This window comes from Varanus komodoensis, unplaced genomic scaffold, assembly GCF_004798865.1.
Source record: "Varanus komodoensis strain SLA01 unplaced genomic scaffold, ASM479886v1 scaffold4, whole genome shotgun sequence".
NCBI lineage: Eukaryota > Metazoa > Chordata > Lepidosauria > Squamata > Varanidae > Varanus > Varanus komodoensis.
The window spans coordinates 655,785-668,076 of NW_025335941.1; the positions used below are offsets into that span (position 1 = coordinate 655,785).

The window sequence follows — 12,292 nt, forward strand, 5'->3', positions numbered from 1 at the left end:
TATCCATGGTCCTATCAATCTCAGTGCCAGCATTTCTCACCATTGGCTATGCCAGCTGCAGCTAGTGAGAATTGACGCCCAAAACACTTGGAGGGCATCCATTTGCAGAAGGCTGAGGGTTAGTATTTGGCTGAATTGGTAAGGAATTTGGTAGAAAATATGCAACGTAAATTTAACTATTAAATATGGTTGACACATCAAACTCAGTTTTTTATAATGATATAAAATGTATGTTTGAAATATGAAATAAAGTGCAAATAACTTTATCTGATAAAGCTAGCTTTAAATTACTAGATTATTTGTGTACTAAAGGCAATTTAGTAGAACTCATATAAAAACAAGCATTCAGTTCAATTGATGAATAAGCATCAAATTCCAGATGAATCTGTAACATGTCCCTTTTGGTTTGCTTTGGCCAGAAAAATAAGTAGTTCCAACATACTATAACAACAGATGTAAATGTATAATTAGTAATCTTTTTTAAAGCACTGAAATGTACTTTTTATAAAATACTTTCCATTTATAAATGTAATGCAGAATGAATGATAATTCATTTTTCCAAGAACAATGAATTTTTGAACAAAATATTTCCACAAAATCTCATTTAATCTTATTTTACAAATCACAATACGTTGGACTGCTCAATACAGTTTTATAAAATGACAATTTACCATCATAACAGGAGGAAAAAAAGAAATTAGAGAACCTGATTTCAGATCAGTCATAATGAATTTGGATAGGTCCCCCGCCAAAATAACCACTTTACATTTCAAGACCTAGTATAATTATTTATACTTTATAGTTTTTTAAGTGAATCAAATCAGAAATCTGCTATGCTATCCTGTAACTCCAAAGTTTATATATTTCCCAAAGTACTACTTGTTCACTTGTTGAATTCTGGATTCTCTTAATTTTGCAGTTAGTACCTATAAATCTTTATTGCTAGAAAACTGTAAGAGAACAACAATGGTCCAGTAGGAAATACTGCTTCAGAGCCTATTTTATAGAATCAGGCCCAATTAATACAATCAGATCGCACCTTGCCCTGGTAACATCTGCAAATAGGAATCAGGACAAAATGTTACCACTTTCCATGCTGGTACCACTCAAAGGAGAAGTAATGCTGGCACAGTAAGAACCCACGTTTCAAACATTTCTCTTGCCAATCATTACCAGAGCAATGCGTGATGCAACTTTGTGGCAGCAGTTTCTATAGAGCAATAGTAATGGAAGAGGCAGCCCCTCTGAGGATGACCTGAAGCTTTGTACCATGGCAATTTTGCATATTCACTGATTTGCCACACTGATTCCTGCAGTTCGGCGCACGAGGGGATCCCCAGCATACAATACATGTGCATGTTTAAAAACACCTATTTCCAGGAAAACATTCGAGAGGCCATGCCACTGAAGAGCAGCCATGGCTGCACACCAAAGCCCACAGACTTTTGGCACTTCAAGTGCATGTCTGAAGATTTCCTCAGTCTTTCCCCCCACTCCTAAGCGCTTCAGCAGATGCATATGTTGCAATGTCACTGCACAACACCTCAGCAATACTGCATAGGCATATTTGTTGCAGCACAACATAAATGCTTCTAATTCACAGAACTGGGAAATAATACTGATTACCTATCAAATACTTGGGTATTTTGAAGGCCAAGGAGTCAATTACATGACTTATCTTTATGCTTAAAGCACTGTGTAAAAGATCATTATCAAGACAGGTTTGGTTATTTAATAGACAGATCTTAATGCTGTTTTAAACTCTTAGAGGCATCAATCACAGTGACTGTTTGTTTTAAATAACAGGATCTTGTGGCTAACATTAACAAATTAGAAATACACAGTCAGCGCAAGGAGTCTTATGCCTCACTAAATCTCAAATTACATTGTTCCATCTTGGCGTATAGCTGTTAACAGAATTCACCTTAGAGAAATTATTACACACTGCCACTATGTTGTAGGATCCCAAGCCAACCACAAATGGAACTAGAAGTTAGCAACGGTGGATTCTTAGGTCTGTGAGAAAATAAAATGGTCACACTTAGGTCTGTGAGAAAATAAAATGGTCAAAATAAAATGATAGGAGAAAGATTCACTGTGTGACATTTAATGTAAACCTCAAAGCTCTGAAAGAAGAGCAGTGCCAAAACACCACTATGCAGCCAATGGTGGATATTTCAGCAGCATGGATACTTAAGTTATTCAAGGGGTTATATAGTGCAATCATATGCGTATTTAATTTGACATAAGTTCCACTGTGTTTGATAGGCTCATTCTCCTTGGGCAGCAATCCTCTGCACATTTACTTGGGGGTATTTTCCATTGAACTTAGCAGAGCTTCTGAGAAGACATGCACTCTTCATGTAAGCCCTATTCAGGCATTCCTGAAAGGGCTTAAGCAAAGAGTGGAGCAGGGGTGCCTAACCTGCCCCCAGCGGCACACTTGAGATGTTCCCTCACAGGTATCTCTGCCTCCTGTGCAGACATCTGGAGCCAGGGGTTCCATATACACACATTCCCCAGACATTCACAGATAGTAGGAGAGCAGTATCCGTTGATCCGTCAAGTTGGGTCGGGTTGAATAGTGCATCCTCCCACACTTAACCCATTTCAAGAATGCCTGAAGGCCAACTATCTCATCTGAAATAGGAAAAACAATGACACTCTTTGTTATGAACTATTTTCAGAGACTGCATGCGCATGTGCGCACACAGATGCACACACACAGGGTCCATTGCCTTCCAGATCTGAAATTTTCTCTACCTATAAATAGGTTAGGAAATATTTTTACTCACTCCTAGGAAGGAAAGCTCAGCTGCTAGGATGCCATTATACAAAAATCATTCATTTTCCCACATTAGATCACAATACAATGTGGCAATTCATATTAAACACCAGGCTAAGCATGCACAATATTCTGTGCACAAAATAGTACAACCCTCTCATTGATTTATATTTTATTCATGTTTACTTTTAGATTATGCATATTCTGTTCACCCAAGATGAGCAAAACTGGAAAAGAAAGCAGCAGGTATTTAAAAGTTTGAATGAAATCAAGCAGAAGTGAAATCTCAGTTGAACAACAAGAATAATAATAAAAAAGCTACAGCTCGTGAAATAGAGCTGCCTTAACCTGCTGTGGTCATTATTCTATTTAAAGGGGAAAAGAGGATTCATATGAACAAGTAGCTAATAATATGCAGAAAGAGTGACCCCTAGTGGATTGACAGGCCTCACTGTGATAGCTACATTTCTAAGATCTGGCCTACAATCAGCTCCAATCAGTGTTTGGCAAAAGAAGGCACAAATCATTGCAAAGACCAGATTTCTTCATTTTCCTTTAAACTCACTATTTGTACACAAACTTAAAATTCATCTTGTAGATCATTTTTGGACATAAGATTGCATATGTAATAGTATTTAAAATAACACAAATTAAGCTCTATGTGAAGCAAAAGGAGATAGAAAGAGAGATAAACAAACGGCCCCGCACCCAAATATCAACATTCATTTCTGGCTATATGCAATACAAACATTTTAAGAATCTGTGTGACAAAAGACAATTTAAAAAGTCAAAATCATAAAACCTGTAAACTGATAAACCTGAAGTACATTTTACTTATGGAAAATATCATTAAAATAGTACCACTATGAACTAAACTGCCTGAGTTTTCATTTTGCCTGTGAACTTGAAGGAGAGAAGACTTTAGCACAGTAAGAACAATTTCAGTCACACCAGTGCCATAACAGAGCAACTTTTCACTGGGATTTGTGTTGTGCTATTAAAACTCTTGTGCTAGTTGTTCAAACAAAGGATGTGGGCAGATCTTTAATCATTTGGCACAAAGTTATTTTGTCTGGGGCATAAAAGTCTCTGTCACGATGATGAATAACACAACATTCCATCTATCCAGAATTCACTTTGATTGAAGAGCTTTCTTTATATCATTAACCTCCATCTACAAAAAAATAAATAAAAAAATAAAATCCACATTAAACAATTTCTGTGCAATAAATTATTTTATCAATTTTTATTACCAGCCAGTTGAAGCAGCAGAAGCTGTGGCAATATGCTGTACTTTCATCTTCAGAATGATTAAGAAAGGGACCAAAATTAAAGGAGCAGGTACCATATTGCCATTATATTAATATGATGCTATCTCCATTAGAATGCTTTGTAGAGGTCAGGTCAGTGTGAACCTCCAGATATTCTTGAATTTAGGAGAAAACAAAATTAATAGTCTGTCAATGAATTATGCATTATGTACTATGAGTTTACTACTACATGTTCTCCATGTTCAAAGACAGTGTACCTCATTGTGAGAAGCTAGGGGTAAAGAATACAGGAAGGCTGTCACCTTGTTATCCACGTGTAACTTTCCAGAAGCACATCATTTATTTATTTATTTATTAGATGCATATCCTATCCAATTAGCCAAAATGACTCTTTGAAGCACCTTTGTCTGATCAAACAATACAGTCCTTTGTCCTTTTCAACTTGGGACATGTATTTTTTAAATTTAACCATTAGAAGCATGTATTTAAAAACTCCCCCAGTGGGAAAAAAAATCACAAAGGATGCATGCACCCAGAATTGCACTAATTCAAGCAGAGATAGGTATCACTGGGACATATGCTGCCCCTAGGATCTCTTACAGTTCCCATCACCTTTTGAACAGCTGCCACCAAATGTTGACAAAATGACAAATATCACTTTTAAAGTGAGCACACATCTTATTTTAATAGCTAACCATGTTCTTCTGGGTCTTTCTGAAGCATTATTTGCCCTTAAAACAATTCAGCTTCAGTCTGGCCAGTCAGTGGTGATGTTCGTGGACTGGGGACTGTGTGTGTGTGAAAACTGGTCCCTGGCCCTTCTGAAGCTGCCCACTCCTGAATTAGAGATAAAGGTTGCAAGGGATGCTACAGGATCAGCAACATCAGTAGACCAGAATATACACTCTACAGACAGCCACAGAATGTCAGTTTTACAATCAGTGCCATCACTGAGGAGATACTATTTGAAAGTTGTGTGTCGTTTGGCCAGTCTGTTGGAGTTTTTTCCATAGGGACTAAAACCACTAAAACATGTACTAGATGGAAACTGTAAGCCATGAACAAAGTAACGCTCAACATAACTGGAGATACCACTATTCTCCAATTCTTCCTTCATTTATGCCTCTACTTTGAGTGTGTGTGTGACCATAATGGAACTCTTGTTATTAGCAAATATTCTCTGTGGTGTGTGGTCACAAAACTAAGAGTGGTTTTGTGTGTTTATTTAGCTATTTCACTGTATTTATGTTTTGTCTTTCAACTATAATGATTCTCATATTGGTTCACAATAATAAAATATGATTTATAGTTGTATATTGCCTTCATTACAATGGATTGGGAATAATTGGTGCTGGCAATAATTAAATACATACATAAAAATCAGATAGCTCTGGGCTCTGCTGCTCAGCAAACAGGAGGTATGGAAGGGATTATTCTGTGTGTTTGTATGGGAATTAGCACCATTTTGCTGTAGCAAAGAACAATACCTGTAATCGTAGCCTGATCTTTTTTTCTTCATCTAATTCAGACAGCAATTGTTTAATCTCTTTCCTAGAAAATAATAAAATAGAAATAATGGTATTATCAAGTCAATACACTGTTAGTTAATAATACTGAAAAGGTTCTAGTAGAGATTTGGTAACATCATAATCAAACATCTTAAGCAACAGCTAGATAGCTAGATAACAGGCAATTAAAAAAAAAAAAGAATAAGGGCAGCAATGAAGGTCTCCAATTCCAATCAGTGGCACAGGAGGGGAGGGTCACACGTTCTCCCCTGTGCCTGAGATCAGCTATTTACCCAATTAGGGATGGGACAGAGACAAAATGCAGGTACTATATGAGCCTTGTCTGTTTCTTGTTTACCTCTGTGAGATGGGAAAAAGAACATGGACAAAAGAGCTAAATATTCTTCCCACAATGACACAATCCAGATTTAAGTCTTTCTCTCCCTGCCCCCTCTTTCAGACATACGCATGCACACACTGTAACTGCATATATGCACATTGAAAAACTAGGAATACCAATTTACTACTCTCCTCCAAGGTCATTTTATGTTGTCTTAAACTTATGCCACCATTTTTGCAGTATTATTATTTCCATACCACCCATAGCCAAAGCTCTCTGAGGGGTTCAAACATTTGGGGTGGCTACTACATGTCACACATTTCACAAACACAAATTAAACAAAAGACACACACACATAGAAAGTCAGTCTGATTGTGCTTGGCCTGCTGTTGTGGCTGCTAACTACAGATGGAACAGAGGCTTGGCTCTCATCTCCTTCCATTTCCATGCCACTGCACTTATTTATTTATTTTAAATTTCTTATATACCTTCTGATTATTATTTATGATGTTTTACATAAAATGCTCAAATGCTCCAATATGTTCTCTCAGCTGTCAGAAAACAGGTCTCGCCCATTTGTTTCTTCTCTCATTAGCATTTTTCTGCATGCATGCAGCAAAGATTTAAAAATAAATCCAGGATAGAGACTGGCTCAAGATGGTCTCCTTACTGCACATCTCCTTCCTTGATTGATCCATTCAGGACCTATGGGATGGACTATGCTCATTTATGGCATCCAGGCAATTTAGTGCATTCTACTAACTTTCCTGAATGCTTGAAGATTATCTTGCACTTGTATGCTGCTCTAAGGGAGAAAAATCAAATTTACAGGAAGGACAATGAACAGAGCTTGACGCAGGTGGGAAGGACAGCACTGCTACTGACCCACCATGACTGCCTACACCAACAGCACTGGAAAGCTTAGCAACACTCACTTCTGCTGGTCTTTCATTGTTTCAATGATAGTTCGTAGCTCCTTAACTTGTGTTCTAAGCTCTTCCAAAGTTGCTTCACCTTGGCTGGAGTGATCAGTCTTTGGCTTTCCTTCAGTACTGAACAAAGAAGGGGAATTTGACCTGTGACCTGTTGTTCCTGCTGGAACCGGATGAAGAGCAGATGAGGATGATAATGAAGATGGAATATTACTTCCACTTGTTAAAACCCCTGGTTTGGCAGGTAATGAAGCTTTGTTATCAGATACCTATGAAAATAATGGCAGAAAAATGACACAGAAGTATTAGGATACCAACAATTACAACTTCAATTTGTTAGCTGTGTTTTTTGCTCTGCTCAGACACTAAAACAAAGCATTCCATCCAGATGTTTCATATAGTGGGACATGTAATAAACAGCACAATTTTATGCAGATACTCAAATGCATCCTTCCAAAATGATCTTAAAATCAAACTGATATGAGTCTGCCATGGTTGTCTGCTGAACGGGCAACCCATGGCAGATTTCAAAAAATGTTGCTTCAACCTGGGTCAGTGGGGAAAAAATAATCAAAAGATTCACCCAAACCTGCATGCCTGCCGCAATATGAAATAAATCTAAATTAAACAATAATACCTGTCAGTTTGTTGAATTATCAGGCACACCTAATCAACAGTGAAGCTCTAATAACATAAATACATGGTTATTTAGTTATTATATACATCCCTTTTCCCCTTCCAAGGAATTCAAGATTGCTTACATAATTTTCCTCTGAATGGTATCCTCAACAACAACCCTGAGAGGTAGGTTGGGCTAAGAGTCTGTGACTGGCCTAAAGCCACCCATGGCTGAGTGGGGACTAGAATCCAGATCACCTGAGTCCCAGTCGTGCACTCTCAGTGCACTTTCTTAGACTTCCTCAAAACAGATTAAGAGTAGGACGATGCTGCCTTGACTTCCTTGAAGGAAAAACAGGTGGAGCATAAATATAAATAGGCAGACTGGGAAAAGTCTGTGTGAAAAGGTAGGTCAATAAGGGGAAGTTGTGCGTTTGCTGAATGTACTGCATATGTGTAAGAAACAAAGTCAGAGTGTGTGTTTAGGGATGATGCCAAGGTAGAGTATGGAATTGGGGCAGCATGAAAAGAGAGTGCGGTGACATATAGTGAGGGTTATGTGGCCCTTCTGTGTTTTGAGTATGTGTGGTATGTGGATCCTGTGTGTAATTTGGAGGTGATTCTCCTAATAATTTAGGGAATGCGTTAGAATAAATTTACTTGAAAGGGGATTTACATAATTCAGCTTGTTTTTTGTGAAATGGGTAGTATGCGAGAGAAGAAAACTGCGCTTCAAATAAGGGATTTTGTATTTTGGAAATCAGTAGCCACCTCCATCTTGTAGCTGGATTCTTGGGAAGTGACTTATTGTTCAGATGCACCAGTTGGTCTTCAGTTAAATGGGGCTTTGTGGTAGGTCATGCCTGCTATGGCAGTGATTTTGTGAATGGGCAGATTTTCCTCCCTATACCAGGCATTTTGTAACAGTGCTCACAAAATCTCAGATGTGCCCATCTTCCCCCAAAAGATTAATTTCTAAACATTTTATCTGCAAGTTAGTCCCACTGAATCTGACAGAATTTACTTAGGCATGGACAGGTATAAGAATGCAATGTAAAAGACTGCAACAAGCAAGAATGGATGTCTTCACAAGAAAAAGAATTATGTTTCCAGGCATTTCAGAAGACAGAATTCTGTTTGATATATAGGGTTGACTTTTCATAGCAAAGGCACAGAGGACAATAAACTAAGTTTGAGAAACTTCGTCATAATATGATATCTTAGACATCATATCCTTATGTAGACATAATATTCTTTGAGCCTGTCACTGGCTTTCTAGCAATAACCTATATATAATGGAATATGGATTTAGGATTCTGTACATTACTCAGAAAATTCAGGTCATTCAGATCAACGTACAGGTCATTTTCATTTTCCCTTTCATTTTCTTTGGGAACTTTGCAGAATCAAGTGATCATGTGTCCCAACGTTGAGATGGAAAGACTATAGGAACAAGATTCTTTATTGCACATTGTATGATCTACATAGTTGTGTCCAACCAGAGTGGCACTGGCAATATTATATTAGAGATCATGGGTATCAGCCATCAGAATTACTACAAATAGCCTAAATAACTTACTAGCGATATTGTAACAGTCTTTGCTTTCTTTAATGGCTCAGCTACTTTTTGTGGAAGGGAAATGTGTTCTTCCTTTTCATCTTCAGGACTTGGTGAATCAAAAAAGTCTGGACTTGAAAGTGAAGACTGTGGAAATACAAGAATATATTAAAATGCCACTAATTCAGTAAACCACTTATAGAACTAGATGTTTATATAAATAGCTTCTTATGGACCACAACCGAAATATTCCTTTTACTAGGGTTGGGATGAATATTCAAACCAGTGTTGCTGAACCACAAAGCACAGACATTTACAGTTCATTGTGCTACCTAAAACATACATGTGCATGGAAAAGTGGGACTGCAGTGGGAGGACAGGTTTAAATCAAACACTCAGGGGTCAATTCTGGCCTTCCTGACATCCCAAAAAGGCCAAGCATCCTCTTCCACAATTGTGCAGTTGTTCCCATTGCCAGAGGCTGACGTATCTAACCAAGGCTTAGCTTCTAAGCACTAAGAGCTTTGAGTGAAAATGTATAGGCATTTTTGCTTTCATTTATTTTACCTTCATCCCTGTTTACTACCACTGAGAAGCAGTGGAAAGAAGGGGCAAGTGATGTTCAGATCAAGTAGGGCACTGCTTAATTCTTGCATATTTGTAAAGAACGTTTCTTGCTTTTGTGAATACCCTTCTTTGATTTCTTGCAAGTTTTGATTTATTTGCTGTGAACCACCAGAGAGTTTTGGCTATTGAGCAGCAAGAAGTAAAATAAATAAGTAACAATAAAAACAATAATCCCCTACAATTTTCACTTTTGTGTCTCTTCAGTTAATTTGCCAGCACAATATTGCCTTTGTTGCTTTTTCCAACTATTAGAGCCAAATAACATATAGCAAAAGGAAAATAGCTGCTAGTTTTGTTCATATGACTGTTCGCAGTGAGACATAAGACACGCACAGAGAGATTGTTAAATGCAATAAAGAAAATATACAGAGGACACTTACAGATGTGAATGACTGTGAAGGAGGTCTTCTGCCTGTAGCTTTTGGTCTGGTAGTTGTTGGGTGGCTGAGCTTCTCAGCGACTGGTACTACGGAATCAAACCCCTCCAGGTCTTGAAAACAGAAAAAAGGGTAGTGTGGGAGAAGAAGAGAAAGCAAACACTATTTTAAATATTAAGTTATTCAAGAAGGCATGCAAATATATTATTTCAAAACTGTTTTCTATATCTTATTAAATTATTACATTGAGGTATTTCAATATTAAGGGTATTTTTATGCATAAAACATTCTTTTATTAAAAAAATTCTAGCTTGCCTTTTTAATTTAAAAAACCCTAAGAGCACTATATGTTTTAAAATAACAGTACAAAAATAATTTAAAACCAATAAAAGTATAACATTTTATTTAAATATTGTGAGAATTATTAAATCATCAAATCCATTCATTCATATTAAAAGTACAGGAATTCTATTCATGTTTGCTCTGTTTCCAACCTGAATTTAAAAAGTAATGTATATAATCAAGCACAGATAGATTTTTCAACCAGCACTGAACTAAGATCAATGATTAATCTAGAAACTTTTTCGTAAGTGGTAGGAGCTCAGACAGATTTTTTGCTGTAATTTGAAAAAAAAATCAAATGACATTATTTAATTTTATAGTCAAACAAACCCAAGACAACACACTGACATTCAAAATGTCTCAAGTGAGACTTATTTACATAATTTATTTCCTTCACTTCTTAAGCAAATGCACCCTTTTTGCTTCTAATCCTTTCTTTGGGTCAATCATGATGCAGATTGGCTTTATGGAGTGCCATGTAACATTTGGGACTGCAGAGCATGATGTTCCAAGTTGATCCATGCAAAGATAAGGTGAAATAATGATGTATTGAGGGGCAGCCTCCTATTAGATTTGTGATGTCCAAAAGCCTGAATTTATTATCTGAAGCACAACAAAAAAGCTAAACTTTTATAGGAAAAAAAAATAATACAGGGTTTTCTTTTAGCACCATCATTACCAGTTGAGCAGAGTGGAGCAAGATCAGGTAAGGTGACTCACCTCATGGCACAACAATGTCACACCAGCTTGATTCTGATGTGCTTCTTTTCAGCCTTAATATCATGCTAATATACAGAAAGGGAAAAGCAACAATTTGCTACATTGGATTGGGTCCGCAGCTGTATGAGTGGAGGTCCACTTACACAATGGGCTTTCCTTCTGTCTCCTTCTCACTGCAACCCTTTGCATAGCCTCTCCTGATGGGTGAGAAAGGCCTGGGATGTATCACATAGCAGAAATAACCGGTTCCCTGCACCCTCTCCCAAGTCTCCAAAAAGGAGAGGCTTTGGGGAAGGGCACAGGGGGTAGTGCAGGTATGAAGGGGACAGAAAACAACCTGTGCATGAGTGGATGTCCACTTCTGAAAACACAGGTACTTCTCACTTTTTAATTCTCAGCCTATCTACCAAGGGACTTTAACTGAATAGCTAACTGATCCTGGCAAGCTCCAAAATACTCAGCGATGGGATGCTTATTAAGTCTTATAGTTTATCCCTATACTAGCTTATCTTTATTAATCATTCCTATTAATACTTCTTTCAGGCACTACATAATCTGTTTTGGACCAGAGCAATCAAATCACATCAGCAGGGACACAACTAAGGACATGCATGCCGTACTTGAGAGTATTACAGGGTTCATGTCCTTAAATGCTGAGAGAGGGAAAGGGCTGCCGCCCAAACTAACGCTTAGCTGTAGAGTCTTCCTGACAGCAGGCTCTACACAGGTGCAGAGCCCCTCTGTGTGATGCACAGAGACCACGAAGAAGAACATCTGAAGGTTACATCTCTAAGTTTACATTTCCTCAGCATGGTTTTATACTGTCTTTCAAACTTAGCAGATCAAAAGATTCTCCCTGCATGCTTCACCTTTCAAATAATCAAATATCAAAACCAAACCAGGTTTGATAGTGACAAAGGATTCCAGTACTAGTGTAAGACAGTGAAACATTCTGCCCTGAAATTTTCATCAGTGGTGTGGACGCTTTGACTGGCTGCTCTCAGTATAATCCCACCACTTTCCTCCATTGCCTTGCTAATCAGGAGTCTGCTGGGCAGCAAGGAACCAATTACTTGCCTGCCATTGCTAGGAAGTAGCAAATTTTATCAGGAACTTGGGGGGTGGGGTGTTTTAGCCTCATCCTGCCCAGAAAACGTTCCTTACATCTTACACGAAACTGTAGTCCGGTGTAAGAAGTAAAGAAAGTTAAATAA

The 12,292-nt window shown here is 37.8% G+C and overlaps 1 protein-coding gene across 7 annotated transcripts in view; it reads right to left on the reverse strand.

The window, feature by feature from the left end:
- Positions 1-2,824: 2,824 nt before the first annotated feature.
- The window catches only part of SH3KBP1 (SH3 domain containing kinase binding protein 1), a 158,806-nt gene continuing 149,338 nt past the window's right edge, over positions 2,825-12,292 (reverse strand). For all 7 annotated transcript variants that reach the window (XM_044441660.1, XM_044441659.1, XM_044441657.1 and 4 more), the window contains 5 exons: positions 10,020-10,129; positions 9,034-9,159; positions 6,840-7,105; positions 5,544-5,607; positions 2,825-3,959 (listed from right to left, as the gene is read on the reverse strand). In XM_044441660.1, coding sequence (XP_044297595.1) covers positions 3,918-3,959; positions 5,544-5,607; positions 6,840-7,105; positions 9,034-9,159; positions 10,020-10,129 — 608 coding nt within the window. In that variant the 3' untranslated portion in view covers positions 2,825-3,917. The remainder of the gene's footprint in view (positions 3,960-5,543; positions 5,608-6,839; positions 7,106-9,033; positions 9,160-10,019; positions 10,130-12,292) is intronic.